This window comes from Lucilia sericata, unplaced genomic scaffold, assembly GCF_015586225.1.
Source record: "Lucilia sericata isolate MDLA Ls3-8-SP2 unplaced genomic scaffold, ASM1558622v1 Contig000200F_arrow, whole genome shotgun sequence".
Taxonomy (NCBI): Eukaryota; Metazoa; Arthropoda; class Insecta; order Diptera; family Calliphoridae; genus Lucilia; species Lucilia sericata.
This window is the reverse complement of record NW_023994228.1, coordinates 1-27,658: the sequence shown is the minus strand read 5'-3', so window position 1 is coordinate 27,658 and position 27,658 is coordinate 1. Positions and strand designations below refer to the sequence as shown.

General features: G+C 32.2%; 2 protein-coding genes across 2 annotated transcripts in view; one reads left to right on the top strand and one right to left on the bottom strand.

Moving 5' to 3' along the window:
* LOC119601937 (NADH-ubiquinone oxidoreductase 49 kDa subunit) overlaps positions 1–5,325 on the bottom strand; it is a 133,273-nt gene extending 127,948 nt beyond the window's left edge. The window contains exons 1-2 of the mRNA XM_037953205.1: positions 5,168–5,325; positions 4,909–5,057 (exon numbers count right to left, since the gene is read on the bottom strand). Coding sequence (XP_037809133.1) covers positions 4,909–5,012 — 104 coding nt within the window. The 5' untranslated portion in view covers positions 5,013–5,057; positions 5,168–5,325. The remainder of the gene's footprint in view (positions 1–4,908; positions 5,058–5,167) is intronic.
* Positions 5,326–17,067: 11,742 nt separating this feature from the next.
* On the top strand, positions 17,068–19,812 carry LOC119601932 (the record flags this gene model as incomplete). Its single annotated transcript, XM_037953199.1, has 3 exons — positions 17,068–17,496; positions 18,544–19,013; positions 19,122–19,812. Coding segments are annotated over exons 1-3 (1,590 nt in total), but the record flags the coding sequence as incomplete, so codon positions are not given.
* Positions 19,813–27,658: the final 7,846 nt, after the last annotated feature.

Here is a 27,658-nt window from a genome sequence, read left to right as displayed (position 1 = left end):
TTGAAATTCTAGGTGGGCGAGTAGCATTAGGGGGCGTGGCACCTCCCATATAAATTAAATACAAAAATTCGTTTATCTTGGAAACTATTACAGTTAGAATCTTCAAATTTGCACGAATAACTTTAACATCCATTTAAACATTTTGGGTAATAAATTGGCGGACTACCCATGAGGGGAGCGGCACCTCCCATATTAATTAAATGCAAAAATTCGTTTATCTGGGAAACTAATGAGACTAAATTCTTCAAAATTTGCACGAAGAACTTAAATATTCATCTGAACATTTTGGAGGAAAAAAAAAGCGGACTTTCATCTGGGGGGCTTAAAGCCCCCAGATGAATTAAATAGAAAAATTCGTATATCTGAGAAATTATTAGAACTAGAATCTTTAAATTTTACTTGAAGAATCTTGACATTCATCTGATCATTTAGAGTATAACGGGCGGACTTTCAATGGGGTACTTGGCACCTCCCATATGAATTAAATAAAAAATTTCGTTTATCTGGGAAACTAATAGAACTTGATTCTTAAAAGTTTCCACAAATTACTTTAATATTCATCTGAACATTTTGGAGGAAAAAGCACGGACTTTCATCTGGGGAGCTTGAAGCCCCCACATGAATCAAATAGAAAAATTCTTCGATCGTATATCTTTAAATTTTACATGAAGAACTTTGACATTCATGTGAACATTTAGAGCATAACGGGCGGACTTTCAATGGGTGGCTTGGCACAACATATATGAATTAAATACAAAATTTCGTTTACCTTGGAAACTCTTATATTATTAAAATGTTTCATAGATAGATAGAAACTGGCGAACTTGCAATAATTTGCTTCACATCTCTCATATGTAACATATTATAAATCTGGAAAACTATTGTGGTTAGAATCTTCAAAATCGTTAAGTGGGTTTTAGGGTAGCAAAGCACCCTGGGTATAGCTAGTATATAAATAAAGGAAGACAAATCTTCTCCTTTTATAAAACTAATAATCCTTTGTGTTTTATTCTCTTTGTGCTTTTACACTGAAACATATCGGATTGACGCCGAAACAAAGTGTATTTTGTACATATAAATCGATATACGGAATTTTACTTCTGAAAATCACTTAATACCACATAATTCATTATTAAATGATTATCTATATATATAAAAATGAATGTGTGTTTATTTGTAGGTTTGTTTGTTTATTTGTTTGTAGTCTATAGACTCCAAAACTGCTGGACCGATTTTCTTGAACAGTGTCTTTGTGTATGCCTGGAAGGAACTATAGGCTACTTTTTATTTTGATATTTCAAGTAGGCAAAGTGCCACGCCCACAAACAAAGTAAATATTAAAAGTAGTCTATTTTAGAAACTGCTACAGCTAGAGTCCTCAAATTTTGTATGGACAATTTTGACATAGACATATATATGGCACTTCCTATATACAGAAATTATTGAATTAGTATTTCTGAGATAATATATGTATAAGTTAGAGTCCTCATATGAATTAAGTACAAAAATTCTATTAGAGATAGAATCCTCGAATTTTGCAAGAACAACTCCATATGAATAAAATACTAAATTTCGTATATCTGGGAAACTATTATAGATAGAATCATCAAATTTTGCAAAAACAACTTGACACCTATGTGAACTACAACAGGTAGGAGAACTGTTTTACAAATAGCTTTAGCATCAATATAAACATTTGGTTTAAGAATAAGTCGACTAGAAATACTGGTCGTGGCTCCGTCCATATAAATTAAATATAAAAGTCGTATATATGGGAATATATAACAACTAGAAAAAATTGTATATGGGAATATTGTTTTTAGTGTAGCAAAGCACACTGGGTAGGCTAGTATCCAGATAAAATTCGACATGAGTATGTTCTGTGTATAGATAAATCGTTATATTAAAATGTTTTCGAGCTGGCCTATTAATATAAATTTTTCTGGACCTAAGTTCCACATATGCATAAATGTTAGTACCCTCACTACGGAAACAAAAATTTTGTGAAGTTATCTAAAAATTAGATAGTTAAATGGGTTTTAACAAAAAGTAGCTTGCTGGTGGATGGTATTTAAGATGCGGCATAGCCGAATATAGCACTCTATCTTGTTTTTTAATAATTTTTAACGTTTTATTCGGCTTTGCTATGCCAACCTGCATATTTGCAAAAAATATATGTAAATAGTTACATACATATGTATATCCCTAATGTATATAGCGCTGGCAAAAAAAAATAGAAACAAGAAACATTTTCAGTGGAAAATCTATTTTCTGCCAAACTATATGGTAGAGTTTGATGATCAATATCTTAAATGAAAGCTATTTATGTGTACTTTCTTCTGTTGTTCAGTTATTATAGTTGTTTGAGCTCGTAAAATTTTTATTCAAATTTAACTGAAATAAGCGTTGGAAAAAATAATAGACCCATTTTATATAATGCCTTGGGTATGTAACAAAATTTTTTAAAAAATAGTTGTTCTTCTTTTGAAAAAATTTAAATAGAAATTTATTTTTGAAAATTAAATAGACTTTTTGCATTAATTTTTCACATTAAAGTTGGTTTTATCAGCATTTTATTGAGTATCGAGGGTCGTAATTTCAAAATATCTTAAAAAACATGAATATAAAATAAAATAAATTGGTAAAAATACTAAAATCACCTATAAAACAGTTTTTTGAAATTATTTAGAGTCGAAAAAGTTTTAGAACCATTAATGGGTATTGAAAACTTACCGATTTTCAGGGCAATTTTTGGCCAATTTAGCACTACTTAACAATTCTAACACTTTAGAATGGGTAAAAATGGTATTAAAGGCTATAATAAGTGAAATTTAATACAAAAAGTCCAATTAGCATCGAAAATTAATGACAAATCATAACGCAACAGAGGGTTTAGAATTTGGGAGTAATACCATTATAGAAACGATATATTTTATTAGGTAAAAATTAAAAATAAATATAAAAACCAAAACATTTGAAATAGTTTCCGTTTTAGCTTAAAGATTTTTTTTACGATCGGTCTATAATTGGTCATATATCCCATACTAGGTCATGCCCCTAAAAGCACTTTAACCGCATTTAACTAGTTGCATTATCAATTTGTGAGGAACAAAATTATATATATGTATTTTGAAAATCCTTAAATCTTTCACACACATGCATACATGTACATTATTAAATATAATTAGAGCATATTTTAGGGTGCTATAAAAATATAAAAGAAAATGTAATATTCAATAAATTTTGGAATTGTAACAGATTTAAGCTGTTTATACTCTACACCACTTTAGTGGGGAGGGTATATTGGGTTTGTGCTGATGTTTGTAAAATACAAAAATATTCGTCCTCCACCTTAAAGTATACCAATCGGCTTAGATCAGTTTTCTGAGTCGATTAAGCTATGTCCGTCCGTCCGTCTGGCTGGCTGTCCATGTAAACCTTGTGCGCAAGGTACAGGTCGCAATTTTCAAGAAAATGGGATGAAATTTGGCACACACTCTTTGAAAATGGTTAAAATAGGTCCATTATTTCACCTAGCCCTCATACAACAGAACCCCTCGAAAAGGGCTTCTGATCTCATAATTATGTTTAATATACCTGGATATTGATAAAAAGCGGCACAACTAAGTTTTATACAAGCCTTGATGACCTTGCCAAATTTCATAGAGATCGGACCTCTACAAAGTCACCTTCAGAAAATTATTTGAATGTCCAAAATTAACTTATAATAAGCTCAATAAAATATTATGTAAATATAAATATATTTACAAAATTTTATCGGGCTTGGTCTATATTTGCTCCTAGCCCCCCTATAAAGCCTCTTTCAGAAAATTAGTTTTTCATCCATAAATTGATTAAATGTATCGGAACAAGGCAATAGAAGATAAATGCTTTATTATGAAAAATAAATCACATTTAATATTCATAACTGGTGTAGGGTATCATATGGTCGGTCTCGCCCGACTATACTTTCTCACTTGTTTTCTATTTAAGACATGAGAAAACTTATTTCTACAAATATTTGATCAATTAAAAAAGTATTAATATAAAAGTAGCTGGTGGAGGGTATTTAAGATTCGGCTCAGCCGAATATAGCACTCTAACTTCTTTTTTAATCATGTTATTTAAGATATTTTAAAAGTGAGACCCACGATTCTGCTGTCAGGTTCCATATATTCAAAAAATTGCTGCCAAAACCAACTTAAATGTGAAAAATCTAAACAAAAAGTCTATTTAATTTTGAGAAATACATTTCTATTTAAAATTTTTCAACAGAAATGAAAAACAAATATTTTTTTAATATTTTGTTACATACCCAATGCATTACAATAACTTGTTTCTATTATTTTTTCCAACGCATATTTCAGTTAAATCAAAATAAAAACTTCCCGAGCACAAAAAACCATAATACCTGAGTAACGGAAGAACGTATACATAAATAGCTTTCATTTGAGATATTGATCATAAATTCTACCATATAGTTTGTCAGAAAACAGGTTTTCCACGGAAAAATTTGTTTCTATTTTTTGCCGGCACTGTATGTACATTCCTATGTACGTTATAAAATATTGTAATATTGCAACTCCCGCCATAGTTCGTAAAATTGTTTTGATAGAAAATATAACATAATTTTATACACAACAACAAAAACACTTTTCATACACAAAATAAGAATTTTTGCAAAATCACCAGATTTAATTACACTTTAATTACAAAAAAACTAATGTAATAATTTCTAGTATTTCATTTACATAATATCCAATAATAGCAGAAAAGTGATTTTGCTTTTTTCAAACGACTTATTATGTAAGACCTACATCAAATTATATTGCAAGGAATTAAATACCGGCGAATTATTGTTAGTGAATTTTTTGAATTGCTTCCAAGCACACATGTATGATTACTTACCTTCCGACTTTAGCACCACAAGCAGCCATGGCCTGAGGTTTCAGTAGATGAAACCCAGTCATGGCAGACCGCTTGAAGAATTCATTCAAAGTGTTAAGAGCCATGATTCCCAATGGCACCAATAATTTTTCTTAAAAAATCCTTGCGCACTGTAAAAACACAATTGTTACACGTCAATCAAAATGTATTTTTTAATTAAAAATATTTTTTTTTATTAAATAAGTTATTATATTTTACGAAAAAAAAAAATCTAAATTACCAGCACAGAGAAATACAAATCAGAGTAGGAAGCAGTATCGGAGCGACCGGCGGCTAGCCAAGCAGCCGTTTATTTTTAACGAGCCACGCCGCCGCCGAAAGTGTCGGCGTCTTATTGTAACGTCGTTTATTTCGGCTGAGTTGATATTTGTTAAGGTGGAAGTACACAATACGCGTTGTAGGCGGCAACGCGTTATAGGTTTTTTTTTACTTTAAATTGTAAATGGCCAAGCATGTGTCATATGCTTATACGCCAGGGCTGTTTAAGTCACAATAGACGTTGATACACACTGAAAATTATGAGAGCATTAGTTGGTATAAGAAAGTATTTGACGATGTATTGCGGTGAAGAGCTTAAGTTTGTTATTTACAGACATTCGCTCTGTTAGCGAATGTCTGTAAATTGTATTTTATATACATTTTGTAGAAAATACATATTCTATTTCATTTATCTGCATTGTTGTGTAATATCCTATTATTGTTAATAGAGTAAGACAAATATAGCTCTAAGAATCATATTGTTCTCATTGTATGTAAGACACGAAAAATGTCATCGAAAAGAAATACGACTTCATAAAAAAAATTTATTTAAGCTGGAAGTCCACACTACGCGTCTTCGCGTCAAAGCATTTCGTGCTTTTCATACATTCTTTGCATCCTATGCATCAAGTTACATGCTACGCTTCTTAAGCGTCAAATGTTTGCTTTATTTACAAAGAACTTCGCGTTTTTTGTTTATATTTTCACGATTTAACTCGTTTTAGTTATTAAAATTGATAAATACACATTAAAAACAGAATATAAATTGTCAAAATCAGCTGACATATTCGTGCGCCGCATACGACGCTTACAAAAGTAAAAAGTAGATCTACTTATATAGTATCATATAGGCGAAAGTGATTGTCAAAGACTTAAGTCCCCTGTCAAAAACCTAACTGGTGAGAATGTATTAGTAGAAGCACAAAAATAAGCACAGTTGTTCAAAAGGTACTAAATAATAAATATATTTCTGATACGTTATTTTTTGTATGTTATTACTGGGATTTAATATACTAGTGAATGAAAATAATAGTTAATTAATTTTTTTTTCAGAAGATATTTCATCTTAAAACATATTATAAACACGTTTTTTTGTTATTTTCTTCTTCACTAATGGAAAAAGAAAAAAAGTATGTGAAATACTTTTTTCATTTTCAATACGAAAATTTACAACTTTTCTTTTTTCAGTTTTAATTAAAATAAAATTTTTTTCGTTTGTAAAATATAAATTATTTTCGGGGTTTTAAATACAATTAAAGTGTCGCAAAAAATAATAAATATTAAGTTTAATTGATAAGAAAAACTATTAAGTGCTAATATCCTCGCAATTTCGCGAAAAAAATTTGAAGTTTTATGAGTGCGTTTAATTCTCTCAAGTGTGTTTTATTCTCTCAGAACTCGTCTGTGTGAAGAGAATAACAAATTTTGTTTGACAACCCCTTCAGTTTCGCCCATGGCGAAACTAATAAGGTGAAGTCACTTCAACAGCTGATTGTTTTTTTGTCCATGGAAATTTAGCCCGAAGTTGTCAAACTCAATATAAAAAAAATTCTCTCTCAAACCCGACGCTGTCAAACTACATATATAACAAATTTCATGAATTCGCCGCAAAATGAAATGACTTCACCTTATAGTCTATTCGCCTTGGTTTCGCCTATATCCCTACTATATGGGCTAAATCAAGGCGAATTCAGATAAGGTGGTGGCAGTTCTGCAACAACAACATTTTACATATATTATGTTTTTGCATTTGGTTTACGTAGATGTCAAAAACCATAAGTACAGCGAATTCATTTGATGAACAATTTTTGTAAAATGTTTATATTTTATTAAAAAATAAAGATATTAAAATTTGTGATGAAAATATATTCTGAATTGAATAATGTTTGTTTCAAACGAAAAATTCTATTCCGGCAGATTAATTTGCAAAATTTAAGTGAGTGCCTGAAGTTAAGTAAAACTTAATTTTTTGTGAAAAATAAACATAAAAAAGTACATATTCATAAAAAAATATTATATTACGAATGAATGAATATTTGTTGCGAATGTATAACTCTACTCCGGCGGAGTAATTTTCAATATTTGGCCATAATGTAGCAGCCGCCGGACGGGTAAATACCTCATATGGGTTTTGTTATATAAAGCGTTCCGGAACAGACCTTTTTTAGTTAATCTCTTTATCTACATAGTGTATATAAAACAATATTGTTTAATTTGTTAACATTTAATAGATTTCAAAATTAAGCCATAACGTAGAAGTCAGCCTTCCTTAATATTAAGTGTTCCGGAAGAGTTTTTTTTAGTTAATCACGTTATCTACACAATTTTAATGTAAAATATAAAACAATATTGTGTAATATGTTAATATTTAACAGAAAAAAAAATATTTTTCTTAAATAACATATTTGTATACATACCAATTATGCCATTATTTAAATAAAATGATATTTGTTTACGAGATGCTTGGTATTTTTAGATTTTTTACATAAATAATTCAAAATATTAACGAAGTCTCTCTCCGTTTAACGGACATTTTTAAATATAAAAATGTAAACAATAACAAACTTTGACAGCTACGTAAACCAGACGAATTAAGAAAAAAATTATCAGCTGATTGAATAACACCACCTTATATGAATTCGCCTTGGGCTAAATCATACCTATTAAAAATACAAACTTTTTAACAAACTTTTTTCAATTTTGTCAATCTTTTTTTCAGAGTTGCAAAAAATGTACTTTTTCTGCATGCACGTGTTAAAACTACATAGAAAATGTAAACAAAAGAAAACAAACCATAACAAAAGCCAATGCTGTATTTATAAAATTTTTTAAATGTTGGAATAAATTGAAAAAAATAAATTGTGCAACAAAATGGACAATAGTGATCGATAGGGAATCGATTAAGGAACCGATCCCTGTATTGATTTTTTTGCGGGGTGCTTTCTATCGGATGTGTGACGTAACAAACTTTGACAAATTCACAAATCTAACGAAAATGAGGAAAAAGTTTTTATACAAAAAAATTTTAAAATATTCCGCGTGCACCAAAACAGCCAATAGTGATCAATAGAGAATCGAAGGACGTATTGATTTCTGTATTGATTTTTTTCCTGGGTACTTTCTATGAGATGCTATAACGTAACAAACTTTGAGCAAATCACAAAGTAAAGGAAAAAGTTTATGAACTATAAAATTTGAAAATACTCTGTGTGCACCAAAACAGCCAATAGTAATAGATAGAGAATCGATTAAAGGATCGATCACTAAATTGATTTTTTTCTGGGGTACTTTCTATAGGATGCTGTGATGTAACAAACTGACAAATTCTCAAATCTAACGAAAAATGCGAACAAGTTTTTACATAAAAAAAAAATTTAAAATATTCCGTGTGCACAAAAACTAAGGGAATCGATTAAGCAACCGATCGCTATATTGATTTTTTTCCTGGGTACTTCTATTGGATGGATCTAACGAAAAAGAGGAAAAAGTCTTTATACTACAAAAATTAATTGTATTCCGTGCACCAAAACAGCAAACAGTGATCGATAGGGAATCGAGTAAGGAATCGATACCTATATTGATTGGTACTTAAATAATATTTAAAAATTTTTAAACAAAGTTTTTTTTAAATATGCAAATTATTTAAAGTTTGTTACTTCTCAGCATCCGTTAGCAAGTACCCAGAAATGAAAAAAATAGGAATCGATTCCTTTATCGATACCTTATCGAACAGTATTGTCCATTTTCGTGCACACAGAATATTTAAATTTTTTCATATACAAACCTTTTCCTTAAATTTGCGATTTTTATAAAATTTACTGAGTTATGCAAGTACACAGAAAAAAATAATTTTGTGATCGATTCGATTATCAATTCTTCATCGATCTCTAGTGGCTGATTTGGTGCACACAAAATATTTAAAATTTTTTCAGTATCAAAACTTTTTTCTTAACTTTGTGAATTTGTCGAGGTTTGTTACGTCATATCATCTCATAGCAAGTATCCCGGAAAAAAATCAATATGGGGATCAATTCGTCCATCGATTCTCTATCGATCACTATTGACTCTTTTGGTGCACACAGAATATTTTAAAATTATTTTGTATTAAAACTTTTTCGCCTTTTTAGTTAGATTTGCGATTTGTCAAAGTTTGCTACGTCACAACATTCGATAGAAAGTACCCCGGAAAAAAATCAATATATTGATCGATTCCTTAATTGATTCCCTATCGATCGCTATTAGCTGTTTAGGTGCACACTGAATAAATACAACTTTTTAGCATCAAAATATTTTCGTTAGATTTGTGTATTTGTTAAAGTTTGTTACGTCATAGCATCCAATAGAAAGTACCCCGAAAAAAAAACCAAATAGGTATCGATTCCTTAATCGATTCCCTATCGTTCACCATGGGCTGTTTTGGTGCACACCGACTATTTAAAATTTAAAATTTTTTTGTATAAATACCTTTTCACTTTTTGTCAGATTTGTGAAGTTGCCGAGGTTTGTTGCGCCACAGTATCCGATAGAAAGTACACCACAAAAAATTAATATATGGATAGATTCCTTAATAAATTCCCTATCGATCACTATGGGTTGTTGGTTGGTGCACACGGAATATTTAAATTTTTTTTTTTTTTTGTATAAATACTTTTTCCTCTTATTGTCAGATTTGTGAAGTTGCCGAAGTTTGTTGCGCCACAGCATCCGATAGAAAGTACACCGCAAAAAAATCAATATAGGGATAGATTCCTTAATCGATTCCCTATGGATCACTATTGGCTGTTTTGGTGCACACGGAATATTTTAAAATTTTTTTCATTTCATTTTAATTTTTTTTTTCATTTATTTATTTTCATAATATGTAATATAAGCCTAAGAGGCCAAAATAAAAATATTACATAGCAGTAACAATAATACCTGAATACTTAAAACTATGTATATTAATACATTAAATAATAACATTACTATAATTCATTCAATAGCTAAAATACAATTTACCAAATTGATCAAATTGGCTCCCCAGCCAGGAAAAAAAACTTATATAAAAAGGTACAAAGGTCCAATTCAGTAGCAAAAGAGTATATGAGCCAATTTAGGTATTGATTAGTAAAATATCAGTGATTTGAAAAGAGCCTTAAAAGTTTCAGTCGAAAAGCATTATTTGCATGCGAAAATATTCTTAAATCAAAAGGTAAGTGATTCCACCAACGTGCAACCCTTATAAGAAACGATTTTTCAAAAAAATTCGAAGATATTTTCGGTATATAAAGCTGCGGGTTTCTTACAGATGGCAAAAATATAAAGGAACTATATAAAGGCAAGACTAAATTTCGATACATAACAAGTTCATCAAAAGTGCAGCCAAGAAAGCGAATAAAATATTGAGAAATATGGTCACGACGTCTAACATTATAAATAAATGGTACCACCATATTAATCATACGATTAACTTTTTTCAAATGCATAGAACACATACCAGTAAAAACTTCAAAACCGTAAAAAATATGTGACATTAACAAAGCCCATGATAATCGATTCTAACTCGATATGGCAAGTACATATTAAACGAATAAATCCAGCCAAAAATTCCAAAAAGTCTAGAACTTAACATATCAATATGATTAGAAAAGGAAAGTTTTGAATCCAAAATGACACCTAAGCATTTAAGTTGATCTACAAAATCAATACGTACACCACCTAAATACAAATTAATGTCAACAAAAAAACGATTAGTAGGACCAAACATAATGGCTTTGGTTTTGGAAGGATTTATAGTCAATGAGTTAAATGAGGTCCACTCAAGGACCCGTCCTAAGCCAAAGTTAATGTTATTCACCAAAACGTCTTCAAAATCCAAAGAGCATTTAAATAACAAAAAAACATCATCAGCAAATAAAAAAGCATCACAAATTGTAGAGTTAATAAAATAGGGTAGACTGTTTATATATAACATGAATAAAAGAGGTCCCAAAACAGATCCTTGAGGTACACCTGACGAAAGGAAGCGCAAACTCGAACTAACCCCATTTAATACTACAAACTGTGATCTGTTAGACAAATAACAAAATATAAGCTTACAGGCAGAACCAGAAAAATTAAATTCATCCCTAAGCTTACATATCAAACTGTAATGGCTTATAGAATCAAACGCCTTCGAAAGATCAAGAGAAATAAGAACACTATAGTTGTTGTCATTAGCATTCTGCCTAATACAATCAGTTAACGATAAAAGTAGGGAAGTCGTATTAAAACTCCTACGATAAGCACTGTTTTTCATAAATAGCGTTAGATACTAAAGAAAGTATTTGATCTTTCATGATGTGTTCAACAACCTTCGATAAAACAGGAAGAATTTAGATAGGACGAAGATCACCAGGACCATGAACAACTCTAGACTTTGGAATAGGAACAACTCTAGCTATCTTCCAGTATGAGGGAAATTTAGAAGTAGTCAATATATTATTAATTAGAAAAAGTAAGTGTTCTGATATTAAAGGATAAATCAATTTGATAAATCGAATAGGTATATTATCAACCCCAACTGACCTCGATTTAACTTTTAGTAAGGCGTCACACAGTTCACTTTCATTAACACAGCGAAAAGAAAAGGAGTTAATCAGATCACCAAATTCAACGAAATCGTGAGAAGTAGTTGAATTTACAGATCCAAAAATTCATTTAATTGATTAGCATCTCCCTCATATGTGCTTAAATTATCACCAATACAACCAGACCCTCTTAAAACTCTCCATAAACCTGCTGAGTCCAACCCCTCAAATAATCTTGAAAAATGTTTCCTTTTAGCCTTTCGAATTACACTTTTAGCTTTATTGCGAAGTCGACAAAACGTTTTCCAATTCAAATCAGAACGATTAGATAAATACGCGCGATAAGACAAATCACGAAGAGAAAGAGCAAGCCTAATATTACTGGAATTCATCCAATCAACATCGTCATACCTAATTCTCTTTCTAACAATAGGGACACAAGAAAAGAGCAAATAAGGGAGATTAGATATAGAGGAACATTGGTAGTCGACATCGCCAGAAAAGAATTGTGAGAAATCGAAATTAGACAACCGCAAATGTAATTCATCCCAATTAATAAGGTTAAAGTCGCGATATTCATAATACTCATTAACACGTTCAGCCCTAATATAAAAAGAACAAAATAGTAATACATGATGAGAAATTGATGGGCATAGCATTTGATCAGAGGGATATACAGAAGAAATATCACTTACTAACCAAAAGTCAATTAACGAAGTGGAACCGTGCGCAATATCAAAGTGCGAGGGTCGAGAATTATGAACTAATGACAAATTACATCTATGGCATAGCGAACGCATGGCACAAGACTTTGCAATGTCAAACATATTACAGTTGAAGTCACCAACAACAATAAAGTTTGAATAAGAAGAAAAGAGATTATGATGAAAACTTTTAAATGATCCAATATCCCCATGTGGTAAGTAAACCACACCAATAAGAAAAACACTATCATTGAAGCACAATTCAACAAATAAAGACTCACAAACGCCTACATCTGAGATTTTAAAAACTTGTTTGTACCTGATCTTACTAAATATATAGATCCCAACACCACCACCTCTTATAGCTAAGCGATCATTCCTGCAAAACATAAATCCAGGAATCTCAACAGACTGACTAGAAATATCCGGCTTAAGCCAGGTTTCAGTAACCGCAAACACATCCAAAAAAGAATGATTTACAAACGATCTCAATTCATCAATTTTTGAGTAATTACTTGTAGGTTTAATGCTCTGGCAATTAAGATGAGCAATATTAATATTTTGGTTATGATTATGCAATACACTTCTCATATAATCATTACTACTGAATGAAAGACCACTACTTAGGTCAAGAGCCATTTGATTCAAGTGAAAAAGTTAAAATGGGGAACCAACGACAATAGAATAAATTATAATAGCTATTAACAAAAATCATTATAATTACACAAAAAGAAAATTAAATTACTAATTGTATACAGCTAATCATTAGTTATATGTATATGAGATCAAACAAGTTAGAGTGCTATATTCGGCTGAGCCGAATCTTAAATACCCTCTACCAGCTACTTTTATATTAATACTTTTTTAATTGATCAAATATTTGTAGAAATAAGTTTTCTCGTGTCTTAAATAGAAAAAACTCAAGATTTAAACAGCTTAAATCTGTTACAATTCCAAGATTTATTGAACATTACAAACCCCATTTTTCTTTTATATTTTTATAGCGCCCTAAGATATGCTTTAACGATATTTAATAATGTGCATGTATGCATGTGTGTGAAAGATTTAAGTATTTTCAAAATACATATATATACAATTTTGTTCTACACAAATTGATAATGCAACTAGTTAAAGACGGTTAAATTGCTTTTAGGGGCAGGACCTAGTATGGGAGATATGAGCAATTATAGACTGATCGTAAAAAATTCTTTAAGCAAAATTTCTGTACATAAATGCTATATTTCAGTCAAATTTTGTATCTATATCGTAATTTAGTAATAAGTAATGTGTGTTCAAGTGATTTTCAGAAGGGACACTTGCATGGGACCGACCGCACCCATGTTATGAACCGATCGTGAAAAAATCTTGAAATAGAATTTTTGTATACCAAACTAATATTTGTGCCAAATTTTGTATCAATAGCTTTATTTGGTAATGAGTCATGTGCGTTTAAGATATTTACGTAAAAGGACCTTGTATGGGAGCTATGACCAATTATGTATACTAGAGTTCGCCCAGCGGTCGAAATTCGACCAGAACCAATGCTGGAAAAATTGCATAAATAAGCTAAAATAAAACCCTATTTTTGTAGTTCAAATCTGTGGTAAAAAATTAACTTTATTGATATTATCAAAGTGTATAATTTGCTTTGAATAATGTTTTCTTTTAGAAAATGTGATGGGTTTTAGTAAAACTTCCATCAGAAATTTAAAACCTCAATTGTCAAAATTAGTTATACAACTTGTTTTACAAAAGTACTTCAACTATTTTAAAAATAATAAAAAATAACGAACATTTCTTCTATCGACTTATTATCCCCTACATATTTACGCATCGTTCACAATGCTGGAGTACTCTACTGTACAGTGTACACACCAGTAAAGAAATGTTAGCTGTTCAAAATACAGAGTTGAAATGTTCTAAATAATTTGTGAAAACAGTAAAAATATTTAAAATAAATAATGTTGTTATGAATTAAATGTGATCTGAATGCATTTTAAGTATATTTAACTGAAATAATTAATTTTATTATCGTATTTTTAAAATTGGTGAATTTGAATATTTGTATATGTAAACATTGTCATGTTAGTTATTTACACGTCTAGTGTTTTCGTTTTATTTTACCATTTACACGTCTAGTGTTACCATCTTTATACATTAATTACTTGTAAAGTGTAAACCATGTCTTTAGTTACATTTTGATATTACATTGCAACATTGTTACTTTGATACAGCGATTCGACTGCGAACATTCTTTCTAGAAAATTCGCCAGGAAAATAGAGTGTTACAGCCGTAACGTATGAATTGCAGCCGCAATAACAATTTTTTATTATACAATTATTGGAATTGTATGCCTTTTCTGGAAAGTTTGATCTATAAAATTACTGCCGCCGTATGTCTTCCGGTCGATTAAATAAGATGTCTCAAGAGAAGACCCCAAGAACACGTGAAGCCAGCGTTGATCCACCTGCCGCTAGTACAGATAATGCCGAGTCGTCACATAGTGAAGATGATCATGAAAAGACTGTTGTACAAAGCGATGCCATTGCGGAAATGAGAGAAGAAATTCGAATATTAAAAATGTCGTTGGAAATGTTCATGAAAAATTCTGCCTCTCAACAATCGTACAAAGCCCCTACACCAAATTTTCTCCCAGGAACGAGTACAGACTTACCTCACTCAAACACAACGCCTACATCATCTTCGACGTATCCTGCCACAGACCATAAGCCATTGCCAGCGCAAAACACACATATACCACCATCGCCTCAGTATACCTTTACGCCGTCTCATCACACAGCATATATGTCGCCTCATTTAACGCAGCCTTTACCGTCTACTATGTCACGTCCAACAACATCAAATCCTTTGAATGCTCTAGGAGTTACAACTACACCATTGCCTGCGGATCAGCCTACTCTGCACCCTTTTCGTAAATTGTATGACCTGCCTGAATTTAGTGGACAGCCGGAACAATGGCCAATGTTTGCCGTGTCTTATAGGGAAACTACTCAGCACTACAATTATACCAAATTGGAAAATTTGTTCCGTTTGCAAAAGGCCTTAAAGGGTAATGCCAAGGCAAAAGTGGAAGCTTACCTTATTCACCCCGAAAGTGTAGATCAGGTGATGAATACTCTTGAATTTTATTATGGCCGTCCGCATATTATGATTCGTAGTCAAATTGCTAAAGTAAGAGCATTCCCTGCCATTTCGGGAAGAAAAATATCGGATATTGTAAATTTTTCTTCCATGGTCGCAAATCTTACCATATTTTTAGAGAATGCTGGAGCCACACAACATCTGTTAAATCCGACATTACTCGAAGAACTCGTAAATAAGTTACCTCTTACAAGGCGTGAGGAATGGGTGAAATATTCATTGCACAACTTGGGCCAATACCCAACAGTAAGACAGTTTAGTGAGTGGCTGCATAATATTGCTACTTACATATCAATGGCAACCGAAATGGATCCGAGTAGCGATGAAGTTGTGAAGAACAAAGTAAACAAATTTAAGCCAGCACTAGCTATCACAGTCGACGACCGCAGTCAGTTAGGATGCCTGATGTGCCATGTTAATCATCATCTTAGCCAATGTACAAAATTTAGGAATATGTCTACAGCACAAAGATGGAAATTTGTGAAAGAGAACCGGTTGTGTTTTGGTTGCTTATTACCTGGTCACTGTTCCTTTCAATGCAACTCTCGCCGTCAATGTTGTATATCAGAATGTGGCTGATATCATAATCGTTTGCTTCACGAAAAAGGGATCAAAACAAATGACAATAATAATAAGACAAATAAGCAATCGATTACAGCTGTTAGTGGTGATACAGCAGAAACACCCGAACAGAATGAAAGCGATAGCGTATCAGTAACGACAATTATAAAAAGCAGCTTAGGAAAGAAAACGTTATTTAAGTATTTGCCAGTACGATTGAGGGGTCCAAATGGTAGCGTGGATATAGTAGCTTTTATTGATGATGGATCGAAAGTTTCACTACTAGAAGAAGACATTGCTAAGGAAATTGGTTTAGAGGGACCAACCACTAATTTATCGCTGGGATGGATAGGTGGAAAAAGGTCAAACGAGATGTCAATGAAAGTAGAATTTGAAATTTGTAATGTTAATGATAACAATAGTAGCTTTCATATGAGGAATGTTAGAACAACAAAGCATTTAAAATTGCCGCCACAAAGTTTACAACTTCAAGCATTTAAAGAGAAGTTTTCCAAACTTAAAGAATTTGTCATTGATGAATATTATGAAATAATACCGAAGTTGCTCATTGGTTTGCCTCACGTAAGACTGGTTCGTCCTCAACGGCTGATAAATTTGGACGAAAGTTTTTCTGTACATAGAACAGTTTTGGGAGATATTCTGTTTGGTTCCAATGAGGATAGCATTGAATCCAATCATGTGTTTCTGATTGAATGTGACACTATGGATGACATCAGACAACAGGTGTCAGAATATTTTACATTAGAAAGTTTTGGGATGAAACCAGTAAATCCTATTATTTCTAATGATGATTTGAGAGCCGAAAAAATATTGAAGGATACCACTGTTCTGAAAGGACTACAATATGAAACTGGTCTGTTATGAGATGTTTCACCGTGTACTTATCCGCAAAGAGGATCAAACAGCTCAGCGTTTTTTATGGCGATCAGGTGACAGTACTACTAAGCCAGATGTATATGTAATGCAGGCAATGATTTTTGGATCTGCTAGTTCACCGTGTTCCGCGCAATATGTAAAAAACTTAAATGCAAAGCGATTTGAAAAAACGGATGCCAGAGCCTATAAAGCAATTGTAGACTGCCACTATGTTGACGACTATGTTGATAGTTTCGACACAATTGATGAGGCTATTTCCGTCACTAGATGTGTAATAAATATTCACCAAAAAGCCAATTTTGAGATAAGAGGATTTGTCTCTAATTCACTTGAGTTTTGTCGTTCTATAGAAGGACCAGATTATGTTAACGAATTGGAATTAAAGAACCTCAGTAAAGGTGAATCGATGACAGAAAAAGTATTAGGGCTTTTTTGGGCACATAATGATGACACATTTTGTTTTATTTTAAAATTCTCAAGAGTTCCTGAAGCGGTGTTAAATGACAGTCGAAAACCTAGCAAACGTGAAGTACTTAGTTTGGTTATGTCAATATTCGATCCGTTCGGCTTCTTAGCAAACATTGTTATAAGGTCCAAAATAATATTACAAGAATTATGGATCTGTAATGTTGACTGGAGCTCCCCTATTCCGGAAAAAATATATAAAAAATGGCATGAATGGTACCATGAACTTAAGAATGTGCGCAATATTAGGATCTCTAGGTGTTATGGAGCAATGTTTTCCGATCCCGCAACTGTAATTGAACTTCATATTTTCGTGGATGCAAGCGAAGTCGCTTTTGCTGCTGTTGGTTATTGGAGAATGCGGTTATTAGATAGTGTTGAGGTGATATTTGTTGCTGGGAAGTCTAAGTGTGCCCCTATAAAACCCCTTTCGATCCCAAGACTGGAACTACAAGCTGCAGTACTTGGTGTAAGACTAAAAGAGGCTATAGTTTCCAGCCATGATATTAAGCCGACAACAATAACATTTTGGTCAGATTCGAGAACAGTGGTGAAGTGGATTCAGTCAGATTACCGCGTTTATAAACAATTTGTCTCTCATCGGATTGCGGAAATTTTAGAGCAATCAGAGGTCGACCAATGGAGATGGGTTCCTGGGTCCCAAAACCCTGCTGATGATGCGACAAGGCCCCAATATTTTTCAGGAAATGTACAGGAATCTCGATGGTTAAACGGTCCGTCTTTTTTAAAATATGATGAAACTAAGTGGCCAAAATTAAGTGGAGAAGCCGATAAACAAATATATGAATCTGAGGTGCGAACAAAGTTTTTATTGTTTATGGCTGAAGCTCACCCCTTAATACCGTATGGAGAAAAATCTAAGTACTACAAGCTACTGAGAATAAGGTGTTGGTTTGTTCGGGCCGTTCAAACATTTAAATGTTTTGTTACACATCAAGATAAATCTACTTTGAATTTTAAGCCATATATTACTATTCAGGAAATAAATGAGTATAACGTACTGAAAGCTGGCAAACCTATATCCAAAAAGAGCAGTATATATAATTTGAACCCGTGTATTAAAGATGATGGTTTATTGCGAATTTCAGGTCGTATTAGTAAAGCGACATGTGTTGGTCTATCCACTAGAGAGCCCATTATTATGCCCAAGAATCATTTGATCACCAGATTAATAGTAAGACAATTTCATGATAATTTTGTACACCAAAATCAGGAGGCTATTTGTGCTGCAATTCGTAGCAAGTTTTGGATTCCCAGTTTAAGGCAATTAGTCAGAAATGTCAAGAAAAACTGCCAGGAGTGTAAAAATAGATCTGCAGCCCCCAAACATCCATTAATGGGTCAATTGCCGGTAGATCGTCTAACCCCGTTTGTTAGGCCTTTCACATACACGGGAATTGACTACCTCGGCCCGTATACGGTGTCCATAGGCAGAAGATGTGAAAAAAGGTGGGTGTCACTTTTTACATGTATGACAACGAGAGCAATCCACCTTGAACTGGCAAGAGACCTCTCAACAAATGCAGTGATTTTATGTATCAGAAATTTTATTAATAGAAGAGGCATTCCGATAAGAATAAGAAGCGATAGAGGTACCAATTTCGTTGGAGCCAGTAAAGAAGACTTCGTGAAAATTGAAACGGAGTTGGGTGATGAGTGTACGCGTCGAGGCATTGAATGGGTATTTAATACCCCGGCTGATCCCTCAGCAGGTGGTGTCTGGGAAAGGATGGTCCGCTCAGTGAAGAATGTGTTGTCGTTCACTCTAAAGGAAAAATCGCCACAACTTGATACATTGAATAGCCTATTAATTGAGGCTGAAAATCTAGTGAACTCACGTCCATTGACGCATCTACCTATTGACAGCTCAGATAGTGAACCGCTTACGCCGAATCATTTTTTGATCGGATCTCCTAACATTGTGCAAACCCCTGCAGTGGACGAGAAGGTTTGTCTCCGGAAGCAGTGGCAAATTTTACAGCAGCTTAAACAGACATTCTGGAAGAGATGGGTTCTGGAATATTTACCCGATTTAACAAGGCGTACAAAATGGTATCAACCAGTAAAACCATTGCAAGTAGGCGATGTTGTGATTATATGCGATGAGACCGAGGAACGTGGCAAATGGAAGCGTGGCGTGATAGAGGAAGTCAGTACAGCGGCTGATGGGCAAGTTCGATCAGCGATGGTTAAAACTTCAAATGGAAGATTACGACGTCCTGCTTCAAAACTAGCCGTGCTCGATGTGGTTAGTGAGTCTCCCTGATCGACTCACGGGCGGTGGATTGTTATGAATTAAATGTGATCTGAATGCATTTTAAGTATATTTAACTGAAATAATTAATTTTATTATCGTATTTTTAAAATTGGTGAATTTGAATATTTGTATATGTAAACATTGTCATGTTAGTTATTTACACGTCTAGTGTTTTCGTTTTATTTTACCATTTACACGTCTAGTGTTACCATCTTTATACATTAATTACTTGTAAAGTGTAAACCATGTCTTTAGTTACATTTTGATATTACATTGCAACATTGTTACTTTGATACAGCGATTCGACTGCGAACATTCTTTCTAGAAAATTCGTCAGGAAAATAGAATTGTGTAAGTTAGTTTTTAGAATTAGAATAATATTTGGATTAATGTATTTCTAAACTCGTTTAGATAATAAAACCTACCAACCTACCTATCTACCAACAAATTTAAGAGAAAGTAAATCAGTCTGTGTACTTATTCACTTAGCGTTTTATTATAATTCTTATGAGAGTGTTACAGCCGTAACGTATGAATTGCAGCCGCAATAACAAATGTCTTATCTAATTATAAATAAATTTTATTTGGATGTCATTAGTAGTCCATCCAACAGGTATATGTTGTATAAATTTTCCCTTATAACACTCGACAAAGACTTCAGCAGACATACATTTATTCAATTTTAATGTCTTCTAATAGAATTTAATAGTAGATATTCTACGAGGCCTTCTAATGGGCCTTTTATTAGCCTTCATATAGAACCGCATAACGATATGCATTGGCTTCCAATTACACACTGATTTTGTATATGCATAATAAGGCCTTAATTTCTCAAGTACTGTTTTTAGTACTGTTTGAAAGAAAACATTAATAAACTATAAATTTCAGTCTTTTGTTAATATATGCAAGCTTTAATAGCAAGTAAATGAATAATAAACGATAAATTGCTAAGTACGGTTAAACACTCTTCATCCCAAAAGACATGATTTATATTTAGCAGTTTCAACTTGTATCTATTTTTATATAACAAATAACCATCACATATTCAACTTACAGTTTTCACTTTACACTACTATTTCCTAATTGGTTAGAATAGCCCAAAAAAAGAAGAATATCATCAAGTCCTCGCTGTGCTAAACCTGCATATAAGCGATATACATATCCATTTATTGCGGTGTATCATATACCGGCATGACCAACTAAACTTTACTTATATTTTTTACAGGCTATTTTTATTTCTTACTGACACTGAATCAATTCGTTAATCCATCATTTAAATCTTCCAAATCAATCAAAACTAATAATTATGTACCGCAATTCAGTATTTTTTTTAACTACAACATTTTGTCGTTATGTGGTATGTATTCTGAACTTCATTTCACCGATTTTTTTCTTTAAACATAATCGAAAAAGTAAAAAATAAATTAAAAGTTCACGTTAATAATTTTATATTTTAAAAATATTTCAATACATAACTTTTGACATTCTTATATTTTTCCGATATTTGTCTTTAAAATATTCTACGGTTGTTAAAAGGTTAGGGAAATTCGTTAATGTAACTGATATTTGTCATTACTTTTAGATATCAATACTTAAAATTAAAAAAAAAAAAAAAATACTGAATTCCGGTACTGATGTCCTACCAATAATTTTCCAGTTCAAACACCAATATCAGTACATTGTTTGGCATTTCTTTAGGTGTCTCCAAGCATTATTTACGCATGTTTTTATATTCCCAGTTCGTTGTTTCCTCGGGAATGTCCTTCAATTTAACTATTTTGAAAAGTTTGAATAACGAAAAACTTCCAATCGAAAACTCTGAATATAAAACTGAAGTCCTACTTCTTATAAAAATATTCCTTTCGATTTGGTAACAATCGTAACGATATTATAACAAAATAGATCATTATCTCATTCACAACTTAGCACTTTACACAAAAATATAAAACAATAAAATCCTATTTTCGCGTTGCCTAAGCCTTATTAAAAACAACAACAAAAACAAATATCATGCAAAATACAAAAATCAAACAGCAACAGAGAAGTTAAACGTTTCTGCACTCTCCTCTCTTTTTTCAAAAAGCCGTGTTGTTTACTTTTTTTGTTTTGTTTCTTGTTTTGTTTGTTTTTAATTTCAAGAATACGTACGTGTGACTATTGTTTCTATGTATTAGTAACAACTTTAAACTCTTATAGCTCCTAAAATTCTGAACCGATCTCATTAATATATATATTGTGCACATCTGCGAACAAATACCTTTAAAATGATATAATTTTTGCCAAGATCAGATGTATACTGTAAGAGTAAAAGGGGTCACAAAAAATCGTCTTGCCTATTAATTATATAGATAAATACAAAATTTCAAAATTCTGTATCTATATCATTATTTGGCAATGAATATTGTGCATTTAAGTGATTTTCTATGAGAGCTATGACCAGTTATGGACCGATCGCAAAACAATTTTATAGTGTAATTTATGTATATAAGAGCAATATTTGTGCTAAATGTATGGATATCAATATTTTGTAATGAGTTATGTACGTTTAAGTGATTTTCGGGAGGGGACCTTGTATGGGAGCTATGACCAATTATGAACCGATCCGAAAAAACTTCCATAATAATATTTCTGTATATGTGAGCAATACTTGTACCAAATTTTATATGGATATCTTAATTTAGTAATGAGTTATGTGCGTTTAAGTAATTTTCGGAAGGGGACCTTGGATGGGAGCTATGACCAATTATGGACCGATCGGAAAAAAAATTTAACAGTAATATTTCTGTGCATATGAGCAATACTTGTACCAAATTTTATATGGATATCTTAATTTAATAATGAGTTATGTGCGTTTTAGTGATTTTCGGGAAGGGTCCTTGTATGGGAGCTATGACCAATTATTGACCGATGTGAAAAAAATTTCACAGTAATATTTCTGTACATATGAGCAATACTTGTACCAAATTTAATATGGATATCTTAATTTAGTAATGAGTTATGCGCGTTTAAGTGATTTTCGGGAAGGGTCCTGGTATGGGAGCTATGACCAATTATGGACCGATCGGAAAAAAATTTCATAGTCATATTTCTGTGCATATAAGCAATACTTGTAACAAATTTGATATGGATATCTTAATTTAGTAATGAGTTATGCGCGTTTAAGTGATTTTCGGGAGGGCACCTTGTATGGGAGCTATGTCCAATTATGGACCGATCCAGAAAATATTTTCTCTGAATGAATTCTATTGACATATGATTTTAATTTGTAAAATTTTATGAATATATCGACATTCTGACGGAAGTTATTAACAAAAAACCCATTTTCCGGGAATATGTACTTTTGTATGGGAGGTATATGAAATTGTGGACCGATTCTGGCAATTTTCAGCAGGAATTAAGATCTTGCGTAGAAACGAATGTATGATGACTTTCATGAAATTATCTTGCATAGTTTTCGAGAAAATTACATCAGAATGTGTAAAAAATGCTTATTTTTTCGAGGTTGTTTTAAATTTTGATTCATAACTTTTCCCGGTGTGAACCGATTTTGCTCATTTTCAATACCAAACTGCTTAGGGCAATAATGAATATTTTCGGTGAATTTCGTTGATTTACTTTGCTTCGTTTTAACGTGAGCGTGTTTTATACAGACAGACAGACGGACAGACGGACATAGCTAAATCGACACAGAATTTCATAAGGACCAAGAATATATATACTTTGTTGGGTCTCAGATGAATATTTCTCAGTGTTACAAACGGAATGACAAACTTATATATACCCTCTATCAACACTGATGGTGGTGGAGGGTATAAAAAATAGGTAAACTAGCAAAAAAATAAAAAAATTGAAGTTCAACAAAAATAACTATACAAAATAATAAAAGTTATCTAAATTAAAAGGCTGTAGATATTTAAAATTAAAATTGTAAATAATAATTCTAAAATAGGAATGAAAAACAATTACATTTAAATTCGTGTACAGGCTAATGCAAAAGTAGAATATAAAGGAAGTAATTATTCTTTCGCATACTTCACTCTAAAACAGCCTTTTAATTTAAATTACATTTTGATTCGAATCAAAAAAGGTTTTAAAAATAGTTAACATAGATAATTAGGTTTGATAGCAAAAAATAAAATTACTAACAAATATTTAACAAGTAAGAAAGTATAGTCGGGCGTGGCCGACCATATGATACCCTACACCAGTTATGAATATTAAATGTGATTTATTTTTCATAATATCGCATTTATCTTCAATATTCCCTTGTTCCGATACATTTAAGCAATTTATGGATGAAAAACTAATTTTCTGAAAGAGGCTTTATATGGGGGCTAGGGGCAAATATGGACCAAGCCCGATAAAATTTTGTGAATATATTTATATTTACATAATATTTTATTGTGCTGAATTTCATCGCGATATTTGTGTTTATAAGTTAATTTGGGACATTCAAGTAATTTTCTGAAGGGGACTTTGTATGGGAGCTAGGGTCAAATGGGGCCCGATCTTTATGAAATTTGGCAGGGTTATCAAGACTTCCATAAAACTTAGTTGTGCCGTATTTTATCGATATATCTGTATATTTAACATAATTATGAGCTCAGAAGCCCTTTTCGGGCGGTTCTGTTCTATGGGGGCTAGGTGAAATAATGGACCGATTTTAACCATTTTCAATAGGCTTCGTCCTTGGGTCAAATATGCGTGCCAAATTTCATCCAATTATCTTGAAAATTGCGACCTGTAGCTTGCGCACAAGGTTTACATGGACAGCCAGCCAGCCAGCCAGACGGACGGACGGACATAGCTTAATCGACTCAGAAAACGATTCTAAGCCGATTGGTATACTTTAAGGTGGGTCTAGGACGAATATTTTTATATGTTACAAACATCAGCACAAATCCAATATACCCTCCCCACTAAAGTGGTGTAGGGTATAAAAACGATGTAGTAAAGAATCACATTCAACGGCGTTATGAATCACCACATTTCCATCAGAAATAGTCAGTTTGACCAGCAATTTGTCACCATTTAAGATACGATACTTGTTTATGACCTTCTTTTGTAATAGTTTTCTGCAAATTGCATATAATTTTCCAGCAGCAGGTCCATAATGATCATTTAAATAAATCCTTAGATCAATATTACCCTCAACAACATCAGCAACTTTTAAGGAACGAGTTTTAAAATAAGCACTCATAATGTTGTCACGAAGAAAAACGTTATTAAATTTAACAAGCACAGATTTCCGCTGATGTATATAACAAACGTGATTGATGTCATTTTTTGATATGGATATATTGTAATAGGAACCAATCTTTATTATCGGATCAAAAATGTTTTCAATTCCATTAGGAAGACCACTAATGATGATATCGGCTCGATTTAAAGGCCTATGTAATACATAATTCTCATTTTCCAAAGCCATAATTTTAGTTGAGGTGGACTTGTCAATATTTGCAATTAATTTATTACATTCAAGTATCTCAGACTTCATCTCCCTAAAACATGAGGCCATTTCAGACCTGAAGCTGGCAATAGTGTCAGCCAGAGTTTGTTTTATGGAGGACTGTTCGCCGTCAACCTTCATAATAAAATTATCAATTTTTGTGTTAAGACTACTCAAATCAGATCTGGCAGATATATGGTCATTCTCAACTTTGTTAATAAAATTATCAATAACACTTTTTAGAGCACATATTTTCACTGAGCCATCAGTTTCGGGTGTTCGAGGCTGATTATTGCAGTGAGTGCATGTATATTTATTGCCTTTCAAAACTGCCAAGTCCTTTTCATTAGTGCCTAAGCATTTGACATGTAGCCATAATTTACACGAGCAGCACTGAATACTTGGTTGAGTTTTACAAATATTATCTGAGCAGACAACACATTTAAAAATTCTAGTCGAAGGCATAATTCCCAGAAAAAAATTTAACAGATGAAATAAAACTCGACAGCAACAACAACAGCAGCAGCAAGCAACACTCTTATATAAGCTCCAAATATTATGTGAAAAAGCATAAAACTCACTTTAACTTTCAAAGAGCTAGTTCCAGAGGATAATTTAATTAATCAAACCAATTTTTAATCTAATTGAAAGATCAAATTAAGTACAAAAAATAAAAATGATCAGAAAAATTTTTATATAAAAACATTTTCCTTAACTTTATAAAATTGTCAACGTTACGTCACAGCATCCGATAGAAAGCACCCCGAAAAAAAAAATCAATATAGGGATCGATTGCTTATTCGATTCCCTATCGATCACTATGTGCAGTTTTGGTGCATACGGAATACTTTAGAATTTTTTTGTATAAAAACTTTCATCTTTTTCGTTAGATTTACAAATTCGTCAATGTTTGTTGCGTCACAGCATCCAATAGAAAGTACCCCGCAAAAAAAATTATATAGAGATCGATTCCTTAATCGATTCCCCATCGATCACTATTGGCTGCTTTGGTGCACACGTAATATTTAAATTTTTTTTTTCATGTAAAAACTTTTTCGCATTTTTCGTTAGATTTGAGAATTTGTCAAAGTTTATTACATTACAGCATCCTATAGAAAGTACCCCAGAAAAAAATCAATATAGTGTTCGATTCTTTAATCGATTCCCTATTTATTACTATTGGCATTTTAGTATTTTAAGTATTTTAAAGTATTTTAAATTTTTATAGTACAAAAACTTTTTTTCCTTTACTTTGTGAATTGGTCAAAGTTTGTAAGTTATATCCTCTCATAGAAAGTACCCAGGAAAAAAATCAATACAGGAATCAATTCGTCCTTCGATTTTCTATCGATCACTATTGACTGTTTTGGTGCACACGGAATATTTAAACTAATTTTTGTATAAAAACTTTTTCCTTATTTTCGTTAGATTTGTGAAGTTGTCAAAGTTTGTTGCGTCACAGCGTGCAATAGAAAGTACCCCGGAAGAAAATCAATATAGGGATCGATTCCTTAATCGATTCTCTATTGATCACTATTGGCTGTTTTGTTTTTTCTTTTTGTGAAGTTGTCAAAGTTTGTTGCGTCACAGCGACCAATAGAAAGTACTCCAGAAAAAAATTAGTATAGGTATCGATTCTTTAATCGATTCTCTATCGATCACTATTGGCTGTTTTGGTGCACACGGAACACTTAAAATTTTTTTTTGGATAAAAACTTTTTTCTCTTTTTTGTCAAATTTTGTAAAGTTACCGAAGTATGTTGCGTCACAGCGTCCAATAGAAAGTACTCCGAAAAAAAATGAATATAGGGATCAATTCCCTAATCGATTCTCTATTGATCACAATTGGCTGTTTTGGTGCACACGGAATATTTGAAATTTTTTTGTATAAAAACTTTTTCCTCATTTTCGTCAGATTTGTCAATATGTCAAAGTTTGTTGCGTCTTAGCGTCTTGAAAGTACTCCGGAAAAAAATGAATACAGGGATCGATTCGTTAATCGATTCTTTATCGATCACAATTATCTGCTTTGAGGCACACGGAATATTCGTTTATCGAATCTCTATTGATCACTGTGAACTGTTTTGGTGCACACGGAACATTTTAAAATTTTTTTGTATAAAAACTTTTTTCTCTTTTTTGTTAGATTTGTGTAGTTGTCAAAGTTTGTTGCGTCACAGCGTCCAATAGAAAGTACTCCAGAAAAAAATTAATATAGGGATCGATTCCTTAATCGATTCTTTATCGATCACTATTGGCTGTTTTGGTGCACACACAATATTATCTATTTTTATACCCTACACCACTTTCGTGGGGAGGGTATATTGGGTTTGTGCTGATGTTTGTAACGCACAATAATATTGGTCCTATACCCACCTTAAATTATAC